This window comes from Taudactylus pleione, unplaced genomic scaffold (genome assembly GCF_031769625.1).
Source record: "Taudactylus pleione unplaced genomic scaffold, aTauple2 ptg000025l, whole genome shotgun sequence".
NCBI classification, from domain to species: Eukaryota; Metazoa; Chordata; class Amphibia; order Anura; family Myobatrachidae; genus Taudactylus; species Taudactylus pleione.
In genome coordinates, this window is record NW_028284427.1 from 7,671,204 (window position 1) to 7,697,507 (window position 26,304).

The window sequence follows — 26,304 nt, forward strand, 5'->3', positions numbered from 1 at the left end:
TACAAACAGGGTCTGTGAAACATGGTGGTGTGAGTTTGAGACTTAACACCAGGTGCAGTTGCAACACTTAATAAAGGTATTTCCAGCTTCTTTAAACAGTTCACTCTTTGTATCACTAAATGAAAGAAAGTTCCTTATCTTGTGATCAATCATAAATACATGTCAATGTGAGGTTTAGGACAAGCATGTGTTATGCTGGGTCAGGCAGATTACTGTATGTCCAAGCTTGTAAATCGGGTTGGTTGGTAGTCATGGTGTATTACAAGTGGCAGATCTTTCCAGTAACTGTGATGGTCATGGTCTTGTCCAGCAGCTCTGCATGGGTGTCTGTTGGAAACAACTCCTGTTGGGGGGCATGTGTATAGAGTTTATGGTATACTGTAGCTTGTGCAGTAATGTGCATCGGGGTACCAGCCCTTCAATCTACAATATTGAGAAGTATGGAATCAGGAAATGTATTTGTGATTTGCTAGTGATATGCTATGTAGTTAAGATTTCACACACATTTCAGTCATTGATTGATTTTGTTAAGATCCATGTCATTGACTGACTAAATGGTAATATCTAATTAATGAAATCCCGCTAAAACAGCCTAGCAGGAATGCTATTATTAGTTTGGAATCTGCATTTGACAATTTAAAATAAGATGTAATGACCTAGATTAGATAAATGGTAAATCACTTGTTTTCAGGTTGACTACAAATTTACAGCTGAACAGATATTTGAAGAATACCTCGATTTATTGAAAAAAGTTGCAAGCTATTTTTTTTTGCTAAATAAAATTATATATTGTTGGTTATGTAAAAAACTGTATAATTGAGAATTTTGCATGCAGGTTTTTTTTGTCAAATTAATAGTGCATCTAGATTACTAACATACAATTTCATCCAAGATACTGGTTTAAACTTAATAGATCAATCTATGATTTAAAAACTGATGTTTTGCTCATGTTTGCATGGATTCCTCTAGGTGCTCCTGTTTCCTCCCACAGTGCAAAAACATACTGGTAGGTTAATGTTAGTGTTTGTAAGCTAGAAAATGACACTGTAAGCTTCACTGTGACAAGGTCTGATGTGAATGATTAAACATTCCTTACCATAACATACTGGCTAGTAAGAGGAAGGGGAGGACTGCTTGACAAAGGAAAAATAAAACATTCCATATAGACATCTCGTTTAAATAACATATGATATTGCATGTACAATTTTACAAATCTAGAATATATTGCTTATAAATATAAGCATTATACTCTAGATTAGTAAATTTGTACATGCAAAATACATGCACTTATATACAATGGTTGGTGCCGTGATCCAATTTCATCAAACCTTTACCTTAAATGATCAGAAGAACTCCTGTCATACCCTCTCAGAGACACTCAGCAAGGTGTTCAAATAAACAACAAAGCCTGTGGAACTAGTCGCATTGGTAAAAAGTCACAACTGAGAATTGCATGAACAGGCAAAACTCGAAACAGGACTATATTAAAGTTTGAGAAAAAGACGTCCCACAGTCTAAGGTCCTCTTAAGCTCTTAGGAAATGATGGGGCTTAGCAAGCAAGGCAGTAGCCCATTCCAATTTCTTGCAAAAGACTTTCCATGGGGATACGCCTACAGGTAAAATTAAGAAGCCCCATAAGAGATTGCACTTTTTGCAAAGTTAACTTGCCAGTGAATGTCCTGGTGAATTCTCTGGGACAACGCAGCACCCAGTTCACCAGTGAAGGAGAAGTTAAGAAACTGACCATGTGGCACAACTGAAACGCCTTCATGATCTTTTCCTTGACATCCTGAAGCAATGTAAATGCTGAGTGCAGATTCATGGGTATACAGATTGGAACAATCCCAGATATATAGGAAGCTGGAAACCGTACCTCTACCACTACTCATCATCATGGTTAGGGTACATGCCAGCCATTTCCCTGTGACATCCATATGCACAGGGCATGGAGCCTTACTTAGCACAGCTCCCTCTGGCTACACAACATGCAGATGCATTGCCAGTGGTGCTGGAGCATTCCTTGGGGAGGAGCAGACCCAGACAGCACAAGCAGAACTGTCAAAAATAACCCTCAGACCCATTGGGGCACTGACTGTTGTTAAAAGCATAACATCAGCTACTGGTTGAACTGGTAGGGGCACTCCACATAGGCCCTTGAACACACCAAACACACCACAAAGCAGGCATGTCTGGACAATCCCTGTCATGCTGTATAACCCCAAGCCACATTTTGACGTTTTTACAATGGAAGTCAATCATGGCGGCACCAACTTTTTGTACACTACATAAAGATCCTAGTGGAAATTTTTTTTTTTTATCACAAGCAGATGCTTCACAGGGCGCATCTTAAGATAACAAACTAAGAACAAGTACATTTTCACGGGTCACCTGTTATAGGACTGATAGACATCTATACAAATACCGCTTTACATTTGGTGGTGGTCAGCTCCTTCCTACTTCAATGGGCAAAAACATCAACATACTTGTTTCACAACTACACTTATACATCCTAGGGCACTAGCCCCAAAGTACTGCAGTGTTATCACAGTGCACAATGCATCCACAGAGGAGAACTATCCTTCCTCAAACCTCTTGACTGCCTAGCACTTGCAAATACTGCTGGAATCTGTACTAGAAAAGATGAAGACCTCACTTTACCCCATTAGCAGAGAAGGGGTAAAGGGATTCACCTGATTGTCTGTCTGGTCTGCTCCTCTATTACCACAAGTTCATAAGATTATGCACAATACCAGACCAGACATCCACAGCTGGACCTTAAACACAGGAACATCAGAAACCAAGACCACAGATGGCGTAATGCATTGGAAACAAACACAGGTGGGGAGAAAACCTGCTTGAATCAAAGCAACAGATTTCAAGCCTAACAGCTGCAAGAGCTGCCCTACTAGTGGAACGGGCTGCACTTGCGACACTAGCAATGTAGCAGGAGACAGAAGGGTAACCACTGAATGGGAACTGCGAGGCAAAACCACGGAAAGGCCATCCCACCACCAAAACCAAAGCCTCAACAGGGTCAGCCATGTTGACACACCTGCTGTAGGGTGTGCCCTGCAAAAGAGGGCCCAGAGGCCCCTAGAGAACCAGACAGCAATACTAGTAGTCACGTATGGTGGTGCCTCAATACCCCTAGCCAGGAAAGGCCATGAAGCTATAGGGAGTGTGGATGGCATAGGAGGAGCCACCATCACATTTGTCACCACAGCACAAGCATTTCTAAACGAACTTGCCCAACCAAGTGTTAGGATCCAGGTATATTTAGAGAAAAAGAGTCCAGCAACAGCTTTCAGGGCTTGAACACTTGGCTAGCTGCAGCCGTGGAGCAGCTGTGAGCGCTGGTAAGTCTTAGACTAGTCGTGGCCCGAGGGCAGTGAGATGCGGCCTTTAGGCCGTGCAGCAGCCTTGTGGGCTTGCAAGCTTGGCAAGCTGTGGCCCATAGAAAAAGATGTGGCATTTGGGCCATGCAGCAGCCTTGAGGGCTGGTAAGCCTTGGCAAGCTGTGGCCTGTGGGCCATAGAACAAGATTCAGCCTTTGGGCCGTGCAGCAGCCTTGAGGGCGGTGGTCTGATGAGGGTCCTGTGCCGCCGGGTTGACACAGGCGGTGGTACGCTGGATTGCGTACTTTGGACACTGGATTGCGGCCTGTGCCACCAGGCTAACACAAGCGGTGGTACACTGGATTGCGTACTTTGGATGCTGGATTGCGGTTTGTGCCACCGGGTTGACACAAGCAGCTGGATGCTGGAGTGCGGCCTGTGCTGCCGGGCTGAGGACCGTACTGCCTAGATAACACAAACGGCAGGTAGTAGATATGAGGACCGTGCCGCCTAGATGACACAAATGGCAGGTAACAAAAGCTGGCAGGAGGACTGGGTACTCGACTGGATAACAGGAGACACGCCAAAACCGGAAACACGTGAAACGATATAACCGGCATCGGAGCAGCGTTCGCATCAAGAGGAAATAGCCACAGGAACCAATCCCGAACAGAGCAGGGATGATGGACAGCTGATAGGAAGAGTTCAGCGACTGGTCCTCTGGCGTTCACATGAGCGGCTTGTGACACCAGGGCCACGTCCCCACAACTGGGGCCCCATATCATAGTGTTGCCAGAGGCAGGGCTGTGACCTCTAGTATACTGTAGGTGTGTGTGTGTAAATATATAATTATAAATGTTATTAGTCACTCTTATTTAAAGGTGACTGAAAATATTGGCACACAGCAGCTATGCAACAGTCTGACCACTTTTTCGGATGATTCAATTTGAGGAATTTAAGGTTACATATAGTGAATACAATTTTTAGTGGGCATATTTTACTAATGCCACATTTTAGAAAATAATGTCCATATCCCCCCTTAAATATGATTATTGGGGGATCCAGTAAAAATCCAGACAGTGGGGATGCCGGCACTTAGAATGCTGGCACCGGAATCCAGACACCTGTCAGAATCCTGGTGCCGGCATCTCGACTGCCGACATCCCAATGGTAAGTACTGGGGTTAGGGGAAGGATTAGGGGTTAGAGTTAGGTACTAGGGAGAAGTTAGGGTTAGGCACTAATAAAGGATGGTTACGGGTAGGGGGAGGTTAGGTTTAAGCACCAGGAAGGGAGAGTTAGGGGTAGGGAGAGGGGGAGGGTTAGGATACTGACCGACAAGTGTCGGTATCCTAACCCTGTCAGGATGCCGGTGTCGGGATTCTGACTGCCAGAATCTCATACCCAACCCATTATTGGGATCCTATAACAGGAAATTTAAATAGAACAACAACATAGCAGACTGTAAACAATAGCAATAGTTTAAACAGACCTGCAATTATATCTATAACCTTACTGTACATTAGACCAATTTTGTGAACAAGACATAGACATGGGGAGACGGACATTGTAAACAAAGGGGAAGGATAGAGAGGGGAAAGGAGAGGGATGTGTGGGGGTCCATACTGAAAAACCGTATCATAGCCCAAGACATAGTCTGATTCAGACAAATCCGATATTTACGCAAATCTCCAATGCTTAATTATTGTGCGGGAGCCGCGCGGCGTATGTGCAGATGTGGTCTCGCGATGCCGCAGCATGACTGACATGCTGCTGGCATTAAGGGGTGTTGACATGGAGTATTTCAGATAATGGGGTCATGTCGGCCCAGTCTTCTGGGCCTGCCGAAGCCAGTGGCTACATCCGTAGATGCAGCTTCACTGACTCGGGCTGCGTGATTTTGCCAGACATTCTGAGTATCCTAACCCTCCCCATCTCCCAATGCTGCGTGGTTGGATGCAGTTATCACATTACAGAAGCCTGCAGTTGGCTTGTTGTTTCACTTAAGTCGCCTCCTGTGGCCTTTACATATTTTAGCACAGCTGCTTTGTAAGACGTAGTGGCATTGCCACTAACATTTAGCTATGAATCAGGCCCATAGTCCTTAAATAAAAGCCACTGGCAAGTTGCACTAATTCTTGGTATCTAATGTCCCTTCCATATACTAGAGATGTGTGCAGACCCCGTGTTTTTGTTTGGGTTCTAACTTCTAAATCATGATCATGTTTTTGTTTTGGCTGTAGCACAACCACCCTCAAGTGTTTTGGTTCGATTTTGCTTTAGTTTTTGGATCCGGAATTCTTTCAAATTTATAAATACTAGAGATATGGGCAGACCTCGTGTTTTGGTTCTAAATTATCGTTGCGTTTTCATTTTGGATTTGGCAAAAATATCCTCAAGTGTTTTGGTCTGGTTTTGCTTTTGGCTTTAAGATCTGGAATTATTTCAAAATTGTAAAAGCAGCTAAAATCATGTAATTTGGAACTGTTTTTGTTCCTATAGTATTATTATCATCAGTAACATTGGATTTCCAAGGATCCTTGCAATTATGGTAATGCAGCAGGAGGCATCAGGCCTCCTGCTGCATTACGTATCTGAGCTGCGATGTCCAACACAGCATTGGATACCCTGCAGACTATCGGCGGGCTGAGTGACCCATGGGGTCCCACAGCCGGCCGCCACAGATTACAGTAAGAGGCCAGGAAATCTCCATCAGCCAATGGAGAACTTGACCTCTTCCCTCTCCCCCAACGGCGGCGACACACCTCTGTTTCCGGAAACAGAGGGCATCGCCGCCCCCACCTCGCGCAAAATGGCAGTAAACTGTCAATCACTGACAATCTGCTTCCAGTTTATGTGCGGCCTTGCAAACCCGTTCTGCACATGCACATCGGGAATCTGCGTTCAGCAGTGCACTGCTGAATTAGGCACTAAGTGACAGAGCAGCGGCACAAACACATGGTATTTTATACAAAACAATACAAAACAATTGCAGCTCACTTAAAGTTCATTCTAACAAAACTATTTTTTTTTTCATTGAGAGCCAAGTTCTAAACTTGGTGAGAGAACTCGTGTCAGGACTTGGTTCTATTTGGAACCCCAAAATGAGCTGAGCCGGCACTCAGTTCTATTCGGAACCCCAAAGTTTGGGTGTCTGGTTTTCAGCAAATCTGATCCACTCATCTCTACTTTCTATCACCTTCTCTTTTTAATTGGCATCATCATATTCTGCCAGATACATTCCTTTAACAAAAGTGAAAATAAAATGTATATTCATTATATACCCCCTATATAATATGCAAGCATTCAAAAACATTAATTATGTAATATGCAGTATTACTTCAACCAAATTATTACATGTTGATCATTTATGTGGTATATATTTATGTGGCTTGTCTGATTTCTTGACCATGCTTAATGTTACGTTCACATTACTGAGGTAACCATTTCATCTGATTTGTCTTATTTATTTCTTAGCACACGATTCACAAGACAAACTCTCCCCACTGTGTGAGAAGAAATATTGTGGACAAGGAAGAAGATGTGTTGTCAGCTTAGAATCTGGACTTCCTGAATGCGTGTGTCTGGAGAAATGCAAGCCTCGATATATGCCCGTATGTGGATCTGATGGCAAGTTGTATGAAAATCATTGTGACCTTCACCGGGCTTCCTGCTTACATGACAAGAAAATATACATCATCCATAGCAAAGACTGTTTCTTCAAAGGTAGGATGCGAAAAGATAAATATGTGTTTTTAAATGTTATTTTATTTACTGACGTACTTAATTAGGGTACAGAAGTTTATAGCACTTTGCCAAAAAGAATGATTGATATTTGTTGCTTTGCAAATTGCAATAGCAGTCCAAGAAGTAATTCATTGCTATTTGAATTTGACACATAATTGTAAATTGAATAAAAATGTAGAAATGTCAAAGTGATTGAGATTTAAGGTGATAACGTCCTGGAATGCAATCCTGCACCCTCCAGTGTAAGTTTCATTAAAGAAGTTTGCCAATGAGGTTTCTGAATATTGATAAAGTACAATAGTAAGGCTCTGGCACACTATATACAGTTTGGTGTGAGTGGCTAATGCAGTTTTTAAGAAATGAAATTGCTTAAGGTGGAAATATTATACTGACCTTTCAGGGGTGTTTGTGAAGAGATAATGGGATTTCGGGTTGGTAAAATGTAATCAGTGGCAAAACTGGTTTGACTTATCTGCATGAGCTATTTTGTCTATGGTTCATCACTACCTTTTAAAAGCACTGAGGACCTCATTCAGAGTCGGTCGTTGCGGCCGCACGGTCGTAAGGGAAAAGGGGCTAGATATGCAAATGATGCACTCGAAAGTTGCGTCCTTAAGATCGGATCGTTAGCTGGCCGACCAAGGGGAGGATGCGGCCGTAAGACAAAAAATACGCCCCCTTCTCGTACGCATTACACGTCATCTCCGGCCATATAAGGATTAATCGAGACCATCGTTAACCATCGGAGCTGGTCGTAGAGCTTAAGGTTGACCATACCCTCTCTTAAGCACTACGATCAGGTCAGTGTACAAACCACCCATGTCACGTGTGCCATGACACTACTTTGTTAATTATGCACTCCCATAAAACGCCGTTCGCATAATTAGGCACGCCTACGTTCGGATCTCCACTCCCCCGTTTTCAAGCACCTTCCCCTGTTACCACCCACAAACTCCTCATTCTGTCACTCAAACTACCGACCTGGCTGTGTTCAAGGAGAGAGAAATTTCTGATCGTAGCAGCTAGTTTGCGGATGCGCATTGCGAACCTTACGCATGCGCAGTTTAGCGAACATCGGTGTCGTACGACCATGCGGCCGCAACGACCGACTCTGAATGAGGTCCTGATTCCCATGCCTGGGTACTTGAGCTAATGTGCAAGTTAGATATTGCACGCTGACCTGATAGAAAAACTGGGTAGGTTCTCACAGCAAACTCAAATACCTGTTGTGATGACTGCAATCCAGCCAGATTGCTTTATTCTTGGTCCGAAACCCTGCTGTACTCATTTCAGTCAGCACAACCATGATGTAATATAGATTGAAATCTAGACTTTCTGTTGGCAATCATTAAACATTTCAAATTCACAAATGGTTAAAAGGCCGTTCTACAGATGTTGGGTAAGTTAGTTCTGCAGATACAGAGTGCACTCAAGCTTTAGATGTTGCAATGTTGAAGATGCACACAATTTTGAGTTGAAATTTAAGTAAGTATCCTACTAACTAAATCCCACTAGCACATGTGAGCTTCATCTGTCTTTATAACTACATTCATTTATAAAGTAAGGCAATTGCGATATTGGGTAAATTAGTATTACCTGTCTGACAACAGGCGGTGTGGGATGAGTGATGGCTGAAAGTATGTTGGTTCTGCAGAATAATCACTGTGAATATATAATAACCCATCAATATTAATTAACACTTGCTGGTAGTATAACTAGGCCACTGTAGACATTCATCTACTGATGGTAGGTAGCTAAAATGCAATATTTAGCTACCATCTCATACTCACAATAAGGGCCATAATGAGGGGTGTGTGATTGGGGCTACCACCCAAGGCCAAACTCCAACAGCACCCTGTCACCCTGCTCTACTTTTCGGGGTGACTGTAGAGAATGCCCTGCTACGGCAGCGCCCACAATACATTATTATATGCAGTGGTGTATCTATAATGCCTCAGCATGCCCTAAGATCCACGTGCTGTGGTAAGACTATCAAACAATGCTTCTTGCCATGTACAACATACTGCACCTAGTAGAAAGTATCATTGTGGAAATTAGAATTTTGGTAAGTGTCTTAACTAAATCCATGACACAGCAAAAACAAAGTAATTGCTGACTTTGGTGAGTGCAGAAAACTGCAAGCTTAAATATTTATAGGTAACTGAAATCTGGATTCTGTAAGAATTAGAAGCTTTAGAAAAGTGTTGGCATCAATAGAGTCTTGTCAAACAAATTTTTCCTCGGGAGACATTGGACAGCAGTGCCCTTTGGTTCCTTCCTATAACTGTGTTCTAGCTTCTTGGCTTCTCAGCATAAGATCTGCTGACTGTGTATGTGACAGCACTTATAAGTGTATTACACAACACCATGATATAACATTGCAGAAACTGCAGTATATTCCTGGTAGCAATGGTGCTTCTAATAAATATGAACTAAATATGAACATTGTAATCTCAGAAATTATAGTGTGCAATAATATATATATCAGAAAACACTCAGGACCTCATTCAGAGTCAGTCATTGCGGCCGCACGGTCGTAAGGGAAAAGGGGCCGGATATGCAAATGATGCACTCGCAAGTTGTGTCCTTAAGATCGGATCGTTAGCTGGCCGACCAAGGGGAGGATGCGGCCGTAAGACAAAAAATACGCCCCCTTCTCGTACGCATTACACGTCATCTTCGGCCATATAACGATTAATTGAGACCATCGGTAACCATCGGAACTGGTCGTAGAGCTTAAGGTTGACCATACCCTCTCTTAAGCACTACGATCAGGTCAGTGTACAAACCACGCATGCCACGTATGCCATGACACTACTTTGTTAATTATGCACTCCCATAAAACGCCGTTCGCATAATTAGGCACGCCTGCGTTCGGATCTCCACTCCCCCGTTTTCAAGCACCTTCCCCTGTTACCACCCACAAACGCCTCATTCTGTCACTCAAACCACCGACCTGGCTGTGTTCAAGGAGAGAGAAATTTCTGATCATAGCATCTAGTTTGCGCACGCGCATTGCAAACTTTACGCATGCGCAGTTTAGCGAACATCGGTGGCGTACGACCGTGCGGCCGCAACGACCGACTCTGAATGAGGTCCTCAGTGTGTAGATCTAAAATCAAAAGAAGATATAAATTTTCTATGTGAAAGTAGAAAATAATGAGTTTAAAGTTACATGTGACTAAAGGTGCGTACACACGTAACGATTTTTTGAACCATTTAACTATAACGACGTCGTTATCGTTAAATCGTTTAAAAATCGTTAATTTTTTTGGATGAACGATGATTATTCATGCGCACTCCCGTTTGCAGTTCATCGTCCATTCTGACTGTCCAACTTAACAATTTTCGTTCAGAAAATCGTTCATGTTGTATAGAATGAACGATGAACAATGGCCCTGATTCAGAGCCGGACGCTCTGACCAGAGCGCTCGCTCTGAATCAGGGCCCACCTCCATAATTATGGAGCGTCCTCCTGGACGCTCGTATAGCTGTGGGTCACCACCCACAGCATATACGAGCGTGCAGGATGATGGTCGCGATGGTCTTGACCATCGCGACCATCGCCACTGCAAGCCGAAGCCTGCGGTTGAGTTTCTCAACCGCAAGGCCCGGAGTGATTTTGGCTCTATCAGAGCCAAAATCACTCCCACTGACATCACTAGTGATGTCAGTGGGGCCGGCTTCAGACGGTAGGCGTTCCCTTGGGAACGCCCCCGTCTGGGAGGCACGCCCCCGGCACGCCCACCAAAGGTGGCGTGCTGTCAATCAACATCGACAGCAGCCCCCTTTGATCAGACACAACGAGCGAAGGAAAGTCCTTCGCTCGTCGCGTCTCACGCATGCGCACGACGGAGCTCCCTCCGTCGTGCGCATGCGCAGTGCACACCATCAACCCACTTGCGAGCGGACAGCCGCTCACGAGTGGGTCTGAATGAGGCCCAATGTCCATTCACTGTATACATGATTAAAATATCGTTCATCGTTCATGAAAATCGTTCACAAAATCGTTCATTAATTTAGTAACCAACGATTTTTGTAAACGATTTTCGTTCACTTTTTCAAGGGAAAATGTGAACGAAAATCGTTAACGAAAAACGTTGGTTACTAACATCGTTACGTGTGTATCCACCTTTAGTCTGTATGATTATTCAGCCTTCATCTTTTGTGTGTACATGTTACAGTGGTGCTGATAGGCCAATAATAGGCAATAATACTCACAATGTCAGAGCTGATTATGGAGTATGCCAGTAGTTCATGAGTAAGATATACTGTATCAGGCAATGCAGTCAAGAAAGAAGCCACAGGCAGAGTAAGACAATATACAGGGTCTCCCGACAGCACAGAATAGCGATCTGAGGCGTCTGGAATTTGCTGCTAGAGATTTATACAGCAAGCAATAGCAAGTTATGAGCACTATAGTATTTTAAACATTATTAATAAGAATAAATATATATTAAATGCTCTGAGGTGTGATCTATGATGTGTTTATATTAATACAAGTAATGATGTACACTTTTTTCTTAGTTTAATTATATTTGTATTATAAGAGTATAGCCTAAGAAGCAGGGGTAGAACTATGAGAGACAATGGAGGCGTCTACTGCCGGGCACCAGCACTGAAGGGGCACCTTCTCCATTGCCCACAATATATTCACCACACTTAGGGCTGTAAATATGTACCCGGAGTGTACCGACACGGACGCCCAATACACAGCACCTCTTCCCGGCACCTGAGAAGCTACCATAACCATATACTAGTGGAGGGCTCTGTGTCAGACCATCAGATGCCACTTCTGTTTATCTATACCCTGTCTCCACTTATTGGTGTTGCTGCCCCTCAGCAGCTTCTCATGACACACACGGCACCCCCCTCACCCACAACTCCAGGAAAAAGGGTGTTTTGGGGGAATATCCTGCTATTTTACTTTAATAGAAACAAATTCACATATTCTATATTAGTATTTTTGTGCATGTAGACAGATAGATAGGGGGGGGGGGCGGTCACCAAATTATAACTTGCGTCTGAGATGAACTTACGCCACTGCTAAGAAGTAGGCAGGGCCACAACTAGAGGGGGGCTAGAGGTGCACGTGCACCGGGTGCCGGAATGCAGGGGGTGAAAAAGGGATGACTCACGGTGGCTTGGGGGCTGCACAGTCAGAAAACGGCCATACAAAAATGGCTGCCGCCAAGGAGGAGACATGCTAGAGGTCCTTACTGGACCTCTAGTGTCTGTCTCCTCCTTGGCGGCAGCCATTTTTGGATGGTCATTTTCAGCAGATTCTATGCGGACTAGCCGTCCTCATGGACTCTGGAAAACGGCCATCCAAAAATGGACGCCGCCAAGGAGGAGACAGACACTGAAGGTCCTCATGGACCTCTAGTGTCTGTTAGGCCAGTGCAAGTGCGAGGAGAAGATGCTGAAAGCTGCATCTTCTCCCATGAAACCCCATGGCAATGAGCATAAACCCATGGCAACAAGCTTGTAACCCCTGGCAATGAGCATAAACCCCATGGCAACGAGCATGTAACCCCTGGCAACGAGCATAAACCCTATAGCAACAAGCATGAATCCCCCTGGCAACGAGCATGAATCCCCCTGGCAACGAGCATGGAACCCCCTGGCAAAGAGTATGGAACCCCCTGGCAATGAGCATAAAACCCCCGACAACGAGCAGGTAATATTAAAGCAAGTAGAAGCCTTACTGTGGGGCATACAATGGTGTCGGGCAAATATGTAAGTGGCACTTTGGTAATAGGCATTACAGTGTGTGACATAATGTGTAATGGGCATTATGGTGTGTGGAATAATGTAAGTCACTATACCAGGGACGTTTGACTAGTGCACTGCCTTATGGAGGAGCAAGGTCAAACTCCAGGTATGGGAAGGGATCGGGCGCAAAATTACTGCCTTGCACCAGGTGACAGACATCCTAGTTTCGGCCCTGAAGTAGGAATAGAAAGGGCAGGAGTCTATATTAAATGCTAAAATGCACCTCCTAATTAAAAAGCCTAGATCCGCTCTGGGTTGGTAGTCAGAGTCTGGGCTGTTCAAAGGCCCAGCCAAGCAGCTCACAGCGCTCCATAGATGGATGTAAGACATGGCATGATATCATGACGTCACATCGGGAAGGCTGAGAGCCACTCGTGCAGTGAAGAGGAGAATGCCAAGAGCCAGATGCCATCAGAAGTGAGCTTCTGTGCTTTAAATGCCACGGACAATTTTTAGTCCCAGTCCAGCCTGCGATAAAAATATCCTTTCTCTTGTGTCACTTGTAGCTACTGTATGTACAGCATATACCATGATAGCAATGACTACAAATGTGGTGAGTTTAGTCAAGGCACCTAGCACAAGGTCTTTTCAGCAACGGTGCTAGTTGCAAGTATAGCCTTATTTTTAAACCATTAGACTGTTTCTAGGTCAAGTTCCCCTCAATATTTTTCAGATAAATTATTCTGGAATTAAGCAGCATATCAGTAATTGAAGAGAATGATAGTAAGCATGAGATACACGATACACGAAGAATCTAAGCCTGTTAGCGCATAGTGACATATATACTTTAATTTGAAACGTTGCATCTTCCACTGTTATTGCTGGGTGGCTTTTTAGCCTAAGAACAATGTTTTTTGCTCCAGTGAATGTTTTGCAAGTACTATGATAACCTTAGCCAGTCAAACAATGACACTTTAACAGCAAGGTAATAAATTAGTGACAGTTATGACAAGGGTGACTTATTTGAATTCCCAGAGGAGGTGACTGCTGATTACAATGGATTGATTGGATACTCTAAAGTGAAAATACCTCTCTATATAGAACAAGGCAAATTTGGATGGGAAACTTTAACATACAATGTTAGTGTTACTGATGTTCAGGTTATATTACATATCTGTTACCAGTGATGACCAGCAAATACTGTTTTTATTGCATTTTATGCACTGTATGTAAACATAGAACGTAGAACTTCACTCAGTAGGAAATTAATATATTGTAATAAATATGCACAAGCAGGAGGACAAAATATTCTATATTGTGCAAATTATATGTGTGTCTGTGTCTCTGTGTGTGTCTGTGTCTGTGTCTGTTTCTGTTACATACAGTAAATCCAGTGAATAATCATATTTAAATTAAGTTAAACTCAGGTATTGCATTATTGTAGGCATACTATATTATAATTTTACCATTAAATGGCACAATGACATTTTGCAGTATGGATGTTTTGTGCATTTTCCATTAATATTACTGTACTGTACAGTGTAAAATTCCATATCTAATACAGTAATAAAATGGTAGTCTAGGTAGGACAAAAACAGGCAACTATAGGGCAGCTGACTCCCTTTTAAGGCAAGTGGTGGAAATTGGCAGGGAGGGGAGGTTTCCGGCACTTGAGCCTGCACACAAGGTAAATGCATGCATACAGTATCAGAGTCACTAAACTGACATGGAGACAGAAGACAACACGTAGCATACAGTAGATTATGCTGTGGAGAGAACAACTGGGAGAAGGGCCCTGTCTGGAGATGGGGAGTGGCAGCACTGGGTTGCAAAAGATGAAAATAAGATGAGCAACAGTGTTCACTATAGATTGAATAGGTGAAAAGTGAGCACAGGGTAAGCCAGAAAGGGGGAGGTTACAGTAGTTAAAGAGGGAGATGATGAGTGTGTGGATGACAATCTCGGATGCATCATGGGTGAGAAATGGCCTGATCTATGTTAGGTTAATATTTATAATGGTACCACATACTGTATATGCATGTAAATGCAAATGAGTAAAATTCATCCAACTTGTTCATATTGTAAAATAAGAAAAATAGTTATACAATGTTAAGCTAAATTTCATTTGCAATAATAACAATATAATTTTAGTTGTATGCTCTTCAGATTTATGTTTTGCCTTAAGCGATTTATACACTCAATTCAGTATTACCTAAATGCAAGCTGACAGTACTACAGACATCACAAAATAGACTACAATAGTGGAGATTAGCACTATAAAGCAATGAAAAGCAATACATTTCTGCCATCACTTACTCTACAAAAAGACCTTGTCCATCCCACTCTTCAATATTGCTTTGCTAATGGATACAGTTAGTAATCAATGCCCCTTAATCCTTTTAATCTCAGGCTGTAAATAGTATCATTGCTTTTGAGGGCTTACTGTGCAATACCACAGTGATGAAGAGTTAAGTAACAACTTATTGCAGAGTAAGTGACAATGGACAATGCCAGCTAAAATGCATTGGTGACAAAAGATACAAAATAACCCTGCATGTACTACAGATGTAACTTTATTAGTTATCTTAGTAAATGAGAAGCAATGCATGCTGTTGTTTTTTTTATTCATCAAGTATTAAAATGTTAAAAATGGCAGAATGTAAGACAAAGCAAACAAGACACATAAGAAAGGAGGGATGTCTCTACGTGGTCAAATAGATGAGCCCTTTTCCCAATATCTGTTGGAGCCTTCAATCGGCCTACACCGAATTCTCAGCTAGAAGCACTTTGTGTTATTACTTAGACTCTGATTCACTACGTATCACAATTCTGCTTATACTCACACACCGCAGTCGCTAATATAAGTGATATTGTTTGTATTTACATTGCGATCACAGGCAGACATAAGGAAGCCCACTTCCCTTTACTCACATCCATATACTAGGGAAACATTGCAAAACAATCGGTAACATTGAGTAATATCGGACCCATACGCACACTTGTACAAGCCCTGACCTTACTCAGAAATTGCTACCAGCCACGCACGCTATCAGTGCTATGGCTGTTTATGGCCACGCAGTGGATAATTTATGCATGCCGCTGCAACGGCGATGCAACATATTGGCACGCCGGCGTTCGCCCGACCACCCCCCCATCACCACCCACAAAGGGCACTTCCTGTCAATCACTCTTCCATGGGTCTGCGTAGCCTCTGCAATCACAGTTTCAAATGCAAGTGCTAGTTCGCACACTGCAATGCAAACGCAGTGCGACCGATGGCGCGCATATAGGCAACTGCATTCCTTGCTGAATCAGGCCTTTAGTTATTACTTGGTGTTTTTAATAGCAGTAATGGCTTTTGATCACTTAAATAATATATAATTATAAACCCCAATTATGGAGGTTCTTTGGTTCAAAGTGGGAGATGCAGTCATCTTATATGGCTACTAAAGCCTGAAATAAACAGCTGGTTCCGGTAACTGGGCTTATCACGGGTAGAAACCCTATGCCTGTGACTTTTTACTATTCAATTAGAAAATCTGCATTAAGTTAAGGCAGGTCTCATGGGAATTAATGCGGCTATTAGTTTGCAGTCCTGAGTAGGTGAAAAGTTCGGTAGAAAAAAAATCTTTATTTTACGATAAAAATATCGGGAAGCCCTATAGAACCTCTAGTACAACACCTCCCAATGATTAGGCATGCAAATGGAGGCATTTAAAGAGCATAATTTGGCCCATGATGACATGTAAGTTTTCAGGTAATAAGCTCAAAAATGGTTTAAATATGTGGGGCATGTATTTTGGTAGATAGGAAATTACTTTTTTAACTGGCGTATGGGAGCTACAATTTTTTTTCAGAATATTTTTAAATGTGTTTAAAACATGTAAAACTCACATTACAGACATATTTCTATGCCCCGATATATTCTCAAGGCACTTTTTTATTGTCATTTTCCAGCAGTTAATAGAAAAAGGTATAAATCAGCCATTTGACATCTTTTAAGAACCTCAAATACTTTATGGCCACTATTAACCTTCTATACTGTTAAACAATCCTATTTGCCACTTTTTGGGTTCAGGGTGATTTCCCCACTTTTTCATGCACTTCATCCCAGGTCAAGCACTGTACATATACCACGCGGGTGCCGTAATAAGATTTTTCATATGGAATACAGTAGCACGAGTACTGGGAACATGCATGCTGGAAATAGCCTATGAATTACATGTTAAGTTTACTCACGGCAAAATCTCAGTTTAACACTGTTAAATGAATTGGTCCCATAGTGCTTCCATTCAAGCTAAAATGTATATCCCTTTGCTTCACGTTTCAGGTTCTAACAGATCATGTAGATTACATGCTTCTCCTTCCCCTATTTATACTATCATATACCCCTAACTCCCCAATTGGCACCTATTGCTTGGTTGCTGCTTGTGTTATGCAGCTATGTTTAAACAAGCTGGGGCTGCATAAGCACAAAGCAATATAAGTGGCCTAATTTTTTGTAATTGGTTAGAGGTTAGGAACCTGTTGCTAGGTAGATTAATTGGTTTGTTGGTATGGATTGGTCATAGGATTTGGCCTATGAGTAGGTTTTGGGGCGTATACCTTTGAAGGGGCTATTTAAGTTTGGAAGTCCCACCCACCCACCCAAAGCTTTTAAAGTTATCTGTTTGTTTGTCTTACTAACCTTTAAGAAAAGTTAAGCGGTGTCAGAAGGCGGGAAGGCTCTACTAGCCAGCGACCACAAGTGGCATAAGTATGTTCTACCCCTGCGGGAGGACAGCGGGCGTTTCCTTACGGAGCGTCCACACTGTACCATAGTAAGGGGTGGTGAGTCCTGCACAGCGCAGGTTATGACGTTATAGAGGGGGGGGACGTTTTAGGCGTCCCCCAATTTTCAATTAAGTCAATTGGCTAGAGCTGGTGTTTGGTAGCGTCCTTCTTTGCCACCCTTATTGAATTAAATTAGAATTAATTATAATAAATAAATAACGTTGATCTTTAAACCAATGCAGTGGTGTCTTTGTGGATATTTATTAGTATTAAGCTAGCTAAATGGTTTATATACAAGTGTTAATTGCAATAAATTAATGGACGACTTATAAACCGTGTCCTTGTCCTGTATTGTTTTGTGCTGATAATAACGGTTTTTCTTGTGTGCTCATTTATATACTGTGTAAGGTGCTGCGGAACCTTTGTGGCGCTGTATAAATAAAAGATAATAATAATAATATTGTAACTTACTTTGAATTTAAGATACAGCAAGTGATTTCTTTGACACAATAATGTGGAAAACTCCCACAAGCACCAACTACTATTATTTCAGATAGATGATGTCGCTACTATAGCTGCAGATCATTACATTTGTGTACCAGTAAATATCTATGTAGGAAGTAACAGATTACACCTGCAATAACAGCAATTAAACTTTATTCTATTCCAAACTAAAATATATTAACACTATTGCTGCAGTTCAACAGTTTCATGGTGTGTGATTTTCAATAATAAAAAAAATACTTATAATATTGTAAACATGATATAAATTGAGTAAACCATACATATTCATATCAGTAATGATGTATACTTGATAACAATGAGTGACCCTTTGTAATGTCACAATTATACCTATCAAAGTGTGCGTCCAAATTTAAAAGCCCCAACAGTATATGGGACCTAGTAATTGGAGGGAATGATGACCCACTAAGAATCATTACAATCGGGATGCATATTGATTTAGTAAATACCAATATGATTTGGCATGTATGAATGAATCTGTATGAATGTATACAGATTGGAAAGATCGGACAGATCAGACAGGACCGGCAATTACCTTTAACATACAGTACTCACAGAACATATACCTGTGGAACCCATAGCTGTTCTACTTCTCCCCTCGGAAGGTACCAACTAGTTACAACATATAATTTTTAGCTATAACATAATCCCCAACAATTTGGAAAGTTTTCTCCAACCCATTAACAATAATTACAGTTTTAAATTAGAGATGAGCCGTTTGGTTTTGGCTCAAATCTTCCTGCAAAATTTGGATCTCAAAACAAGGCAAAACGTCATCCTTCACAGACAAAGATTACATTTTGTCCTAAAAGATTACATTTTGCCTCGTTCTGAGATCTGAGCTTGACAGGAAGAGCTGAAACAAAACCGAACCACTAATCTCTACTTTAAATGTATTTGCTAGGGTAGCTTCATTAAGCTGGTCCCGTGCAAAATTCTGTAGGGAAAATTGTCCCAGTCTCAGGTTATACAGTCCATAAGCTCCTGTAGCATGGGACATTGGTCCTGCAAATAACCCACATTTCTACAATTAAAACATACTGGCCTTTTTCCGTTGACACCTTTTCTGTTGTGGCATTCTTATGCCTGGTAGTGTTTGAGCCATTGATCCGATGGACTAAGGTAGAAACACCACTAGCTTAGACATCTGCTTCATAGATCTGAACCAATCCGAAAACAATGGCAAGTTTGTCAAATGTTTTATAGTCACTTTACAGGACCCTAAAGCCTCTGTCCATGCCTCGTGTGAAATTATATATCATAAGGATATCTATGACTTGCACCTTTGAATCACATTCTGATTGAAGGACTTTCGATCAATCTGAGAGCTGTGACATAACCGGTTTCTCTTTTCCAACGCATCAGTCATAAAATTGTTACGCTCTTTCAGCGTCTGTGACTCCACTGCCAGACAAAATCACTTGCTTTAAGTGTTGATAGTCCAACACATGTACTGTATTTCATCTAAATCCAAATAGGTTGTTTTTGGATTCACCGCACAAATAATGTACTAATTAATCAGCCGATTAGCATATATTTTGGTCCGAATGCTTTCAGACATATGACTCATGGCCGGCTCCAGAAGGAGCCTCGCCCTGTGCAGACAGGAAATCTGACGCCCTTTTACCCTGCGCGTGGCAAAGCTATGTGCGCCTGAAAAGGGGGTGTGGTCTAATTAACATACACCACACCCCTATTGACGCTACACGCCTCCCATTTAACATCAGGCTGGGGCCAAGCCCAGCACTGCTTCAGTACCTGGCCTGCCCCCAGCCCTCTTCATGCATGCGCGTGGCATCCATTCCACTTCTCCGGGGCCGACCCGCACAGCTGTGGCAGTTGGGATGCCCAACCTCCCGACCACTGGCGGGACACTTTGGCCTGCGTGTGGAGCAGCGGGGCAGTGCCCAAAAAATGGGACTGTTCCGCTGAAATCAGGATGCTTGGGAGGGGTGCGGCCTCTATGGGGTGGCGCCCTTATTTGACCGCACTGGACAAACGTGCCTTGAGCCGGCATGATATGACTCAATGTCATCCTCTGGTGTCATATTCTGATGAGTATGCTAAATGACCGTATCCTGCTCTGTGTGTGTTGAAATGTTGAGATGTGCATGAAACAGTCTAGTGGTCTCCTCCTAGGACTTAGCTTCTTACTTCTGTGCTTGCAATGCTGCAGCGACTTCCAAAATGTGTTTTAGCATCTGCTCCATTTTATCTGTTTGGGCCAGGTGGGAAGTGGAAGTTGGCTTTCTCAAATTTCCCACAGTGATACTGACACCTTCACTATGAGGCTCACAGTGACGTTTTTAGGGAAATACTGTTATTGTACTATTATTGCCAGGATGTCACACAACATGCAAACACATATACAATTTTCCTTTGGTGATTCCTAGCACTAAGATAACAACATTGACCTCTCTTAGAGTGGCCAGCTTTTCCAGCATTGATATCCCTGCCAACAGGGAAATACCACCCTCATAAACTCTAACTCTAAACTGTACCCCAGCTCTATCGTAATTAACTGGTTTTAAACCCATGTCTTGTTCCCTGAGTCTGAGAGCTCAATTTTCCCTATATACTGTAAGGCTGACTATCTCTTTTATCTATGGGAATTGCTATTAGAGCGACTTACATGAAAACAATCCCCGCTGGATCTTCTTCCTTAACAGTTAAAAGGAATATGCTTTTTATATACTGTATGATCATCAATCCTTCTGAACAGATAATCTATGCATATTAGTGTATAATAAAACAAGGGTCTTGATGCATGAATAAAACAGCTAATTTAAACCACAAGTTTGTTAGAGTAGGGCCTCTTTAAGATGTTTGTGGTTTCTCTTCTATATGTTAATTGGTTAATGATGTAATAATGTGTCAGCCTATCATAGTTAGGGGAGTGATTCAGAGATGGTTGGTAATGCAGATGCTGTCACAGAATATGCAAATGCTAATCTTAGCCTTCCCTTTGTGTTGGATGTTGCGATGGAGAGTATGGCCCTGATTCAGAGCCGGACGCTCTGACCAGAGCGCTCGCTCTGAATCAGGGCCATCCTATTTAAATGTGGAGCGGCCTTTTGGACGCTCGCATAGCTGTGGGTTACCACCCACAGCTTATGCGAGCGTCCATGATGATGGTCGCGATGGTCAAGACCATCGGGATTGCGACGAGACCCTGCGGTAGGGTCTCGTGGCTGCAAGCCCTGGAGTGATTTTGGCTCTATAGTGATGTCAGTGGGGCCGGACCCAGACGGTAGGCGTTCCCATGGGAACGCCTCCGTCTGGCAGGCACGCCCACCAAAAAGGGCGTGCTGTCCGTCACCATCGACAGCACATCCCCCTTTAGTGCGAGACCCGGAGCGACGGAGCTCCCTCTGTCGTGCGCATGCGCATTGGGGTAACATCGACCCGCTTGCGAGCGTCCTGCGCTCACGAGCGGGTCTGAATGAGACCCTATGTGCGGTGATACGCACACTATTAGGTGCTGCATTTGCTATGGAGATTGTAAAAAACATCAATGTAACATCGGTCTAACCATCGACATTTGCGTAGCCTAGGGTTTACTCTAGCTACTCTCCTTTAATCCAACTATGCATAGCCTCTGGTACATTGGATTGCAATAGGGTAAGCAGTAGCTTTCCCAGACATGCCCATGACACTCTCATAATACACCTTGTATGTACCCTGATACGCCCATGATCGCAAACCCTGAGTGTTAGAGATTCCATATGCAATTCTGAACGGTACTGTACCATTGGTTTGTGCATGCACAGTAAGGGTTTTAGAGAATTTTCAAGCATCCGCAGTAGCAAAACATTGCTGAACTGCATAAATATCAGCACTGCATCCATTTCTGAATCAAGCCCTATATTAGATCACTGTCAGTTATTTCTACCTCTTGCCTGCAGGAAACCTTTCCCTTCCCCTTCCCTCCTGTTTGGATGTTGTCACTGTTTTCTTGTGGTAAGAACGGCTGTCTAGTTGAGTTGTCAGTATTCCTTAGATGGGTGCGTTCTCCTCAGTCACTGATAAAACATTATTTTCCAGACTGAGCATTTGACAGAGCCCATCTGGATTTCTCTAACATTGGAGAACTGAACACCATAGTTTGAGTCTGGAATGTATGACTGTCTTGTTTTATGTTGTCCACCACCATACTAACTCTAATAAATTAAAAGGAACTTATTGGGCCATATTCAATTTGATGGCGAAAAGTCAGAGGTCGGACTTTTCGCCATCATCGCAGGTTTTTCAGGGATAAAGTATCGAGCGCGTGCCCGCTTCATCCCCGTATTCAATTAGGATTTGGCGAAAACAGGACCCAGCGGAAAGGTAAGTATCGAAAAATCCAAGGAATTTTTGGGAAATGTTCCTGGCACCCCCTAAAGATGGGGGATCACTATGGGTACCCCCGTTTTGGCCTTCTGAAGGAAAGTCGGGTTTTTAAATAGCTGCAGCAGGTGCATAAATGCGCTTGTGAAGAATAGCACTTAGCTTTTTTTTTTTGCAAAAAAAAAAAAACTACTTCCATCAAATTTTGGGTACATGAAAATAGGTGCAAGCATATTCCCTAAAGTGAATTTTTACAATTCTTCAAAAATGCACCTGCCGCTACTACCTGAAATTAAAGTACATTTTTTGGGGTGACCTGAGGATTTTTTTTTACATTTTTTGACACAGATTACTTTTAGGGGACATTAAAAAGGCTGCAGGCTATTTTTTTTATTCTGCACCCCTAAACCCCAATTCTGCACTTTTTTTCGTCATGTGTTATATGGTGAAAACTTATCCCCGTTTTTTAACAAAGACTTTTTGCACTGGCGAAAAAGTCTTTGAAATTGAATACGGGGATAACTGAAACAGGCGAAAATGACGTTATCAGCTATAAATTATTGCCAATAACCCGTTTTCACCTCAAATTGAATACGGCCCATTATGTCAAATTAAAATTTACCAATTTTTCAGCCAACTCCTGCTGTCATGTCTTTTCTTTTACTAGATATCTTTAACTATTAGTGAGTTTATTACTTATTGTTTAGGCCGCTTCTTGTTTTGGACACTAATGCGATCACAGCTGCGATTTCGCACAGAACGCAGCTGCGAAAATATGCTATTATTTGAAAAGCTTACCCGGGCATAGGGACGCCCACTGCTGCCTTCTTAAGTGCGTATGACTTTGCGTACCTGTGTAAAAATCAGTGACAAAAAAAAATCAGTAACATCAATGCAGATCGGACAGCCATGCGGCCATTGCGGCAGGTCTGACCTGTCTCACATACTGCAGCTCAGCTCGCACGCAGAGAGGTCTCATGCTGCGAAAGCAATGGCAATAGCTAATTTCTGCCCATCCACAGAACAGCGTTTAAACGTCATACACATTTGGGTTCATCTAACCACCCCCCCATTATCTCCCCCAAACACTGGGCCTGATTCATTACGGATCACTATTGTGATCGCAGCTGCAATTACGCATGCAGTCCCACTGCGTAAACATGCTAATGTTTGCAATCACAATGCTGTCGCAGCCTAACACAAGGACGCCCACATTGCCCTTACATCCGTAATACTTTGCAAGTCTGCGAAATCATCGGTAACATAGAGTACCATCGGAGCCTCAAGCACACTTGCACAAGGTCAGACCTTACTCAGAAATGCTAACTTCTTCACACACAGTGAAACCGTATGCAATCGCAGTGGCTAATTTATGCACTCCCCTGTAACGGTGTTCAAACGCACTGGCACGCCTGCATTTCGCCAACCACCCTTCCGTTACCACCCCCAAACAGTCACTTCCTCTCAATCACTCTGTGATGGGTCTGCGTGGTCACTGTGAGACCTTTGTGCACGCATGTGCAGAACGCAACAATCGGCCGTCTGCTGCGTAATTGCAGTTGTGATTGGTAATAAATCAGGCCCACTGACCACATGACATTCACTTTGCCGATGGTTCCTATGTGCGTACGTACGTAATCGCAGAGTGTGATCGCAACCCGTGCTCAGTGAGACTTACTCACATGCACAATGGAAACTGATTGATAAATCACAGAATTGCGTTCGCTGCTGAATCAGACCCTGTTCCTCTAGTGGCAGCATTGTCTGATACTGGATTTTAACAAAAGTGCAACAAAAATTGCAAACATACATCATAAACACCCCATATGCATTCAAAATTAAGAGCAAACTTGCTAAAATACACTCACAAATCATATAATATATACATGAGCAGTGAGGCAAGTGCCAATCAGTTTCAGAGATGAACCCACAATTAGTCAGGTTGCAGTAGCTAATACTGGTGACTGTTGTCATCAGCATGTATTTCAGCCATATCTCAGGCGCTGACTGGTGGGAGTACAGTATGTGCATCTCTGTGTGTGTCTACATTTAAGCAAACACAGCCTTACTGTACTGTGTATATTAGACTGACCTTTACCTCCGGTTGCAAACTAGCACAGCATATGCGCACATGTATGAGCAGGTTTTATCCTACACAAACTGGCGCAAATCTAACTCAGGATCAACACTTTATGGCTTGCTGTGTTTTTATCATATACTCATTTTTAACACAACCTTCTAAACCTGCCTCAGGGCCTGATTCAGATTTGGGAATAGGGGGCCTGATTCAGCTCAGTGGCAAACGCAGGATTTCTACAGGGGGGTTTCCAAATGCTTGATTTTAGAGCGAGTGTGGCCAGTCCATGAAGAGGGCAGAATTAGTACTCAACCAGCTTTAATATGCATTATATTAGGGGTGAGCGGGTTCGGATTTCTAAAATCCGAACCCCCCCGAGCCCCCCCGATCCGAGTCCGATCCGAGTCAGGCTCGACTTTTCCCGCCTGACTCGGATCTGAAATCGAGGCAAAACGTCATCATCCCGCCTTCCGAGTCTCGCGGGTTTTGGATCCTATATAAGGTACCCGCGTCGGCGCCATTTTCTCACTCGGCTGTGGACAGTGAAGAGGGAGGGTGGGAGTTAGGGCTGTGTAGTGTAGTGTAGTGTAGTGCTGCTGTTGTCCACTACTTCAAAGTCCATAGGGGCTGGCTGTGTTGTGCTGTGCTGCTGTTGTTAATAGGGGCTGTGTCCACTACTTCAAAGTCCATAGGGGCTGGCTGGACTGTGTTGTGCAGTCAGTTCTCCATAGGGGCTGTGTCCACTCCAAAGTCCTGTGCAGTGTCCCAGTCCTAAAGGAGAGCTGTAGTGTTGTCCAGGGGGTGCTCTGTCCATCAGGGGCGCTCCCCCCAAGTGCTAAAAAAATAATATATTTTCTGTGTTTGTGAATTGTGTGCGCAGTAGCCGCACGTGCATCAACAAAGTAGTGCCAAGCGTGCGCCTGTGTCATAAGTAAAGGGCCGGCTGGCTTGACCGTTAAAGGGTGCTGTAACCCCCGAAAGTACACTCCAGTCCAAACCAAAAAAAAAATATTTTCTGTGTTTGTGAATTGTGTGCGCAGTAGCCGCACGTGCATCAACAAAGTAGTGCCAAGCGTGCGCCTGTGTCATAAGTAAAGGGCCAGCTGGCTTGACCGTTAAGGGTGCTGTAACCCCCGGAAGTACACTCCAGTCCAAACCAAAAAAAAAATTATTTTCTGTGTTTGTGAATTGTGTGCGCAGTAGCCGCACGTGCATCAACAAAGTAGTGCCAAGCGTGCGCCTGTGTCATAAGTAAAGGGCCGGCTGGCTTGACCGTTAAGGGTGCTGTAACCCCCGAAAGTACACTCCAGTCCAAACCAAAAAAAAAATTATTTTCTGTGTTTGTGAATTGTGTGCGCAGTAGCCGCACGTGCATCAACAAAGTAGTGCCAAGCGTGCGCCTGTGTCATAAGTAAAGGGCCGGCTGGCTTGACCGTTAAGGGTGCTGTAACCCCCGAAAGTACACTCCAGTCCAAACCAAAAAAAAAATTATTTTCTGTGTTTGTGAATTGTGTGCGCAGTAGCCGCACGTGCATCAACAAAGTAGTGCCAAGCGTGCACCTGTGTCATAAGTAAAGGGCCGGCTGGCTTGACCGTTAAGGGTGCTGTAACCCCCGAAAGTACACTCCAGTCCAAACCAAAAAAAAAATTATTTTCTGTGTTTGTGAATTGTGTGCGCAGTAGCCGCACGTGCATCAACAAAGTAGAGCCAAGCGTGCGCCTGTGTCATAAGTAAAGGGCCAGATGGCTTGACCGTTAAAGGGTGCTGTAACCCACAAAGTACACTCCAGTCCAAACCAAAAAAAA

General features: G+C 43.2%; 1 protein-coding gene across 1 annotated transcript in view; it reads left to right on the forward strand.

The window, feature by feature from the left end:
- The window catches only part of FSTL4 (follistatin like 4), a 1,116,563-nt gene that overhangs the window by 526,835 nt on the left and 563,424 nt on the right, over positions 1-26,304 (forward strand). The window contains exon 4 of the mRNA XM_088451183.1: positions 6,813-7,061. Within this exon, the coding sequence (XP_088307309.1) occupies positions 6,813-7,061 (249 nt within the window). The remainder of the gene's footprint in view (positions 1-6,812; positions 7,062-26,304) is intronic.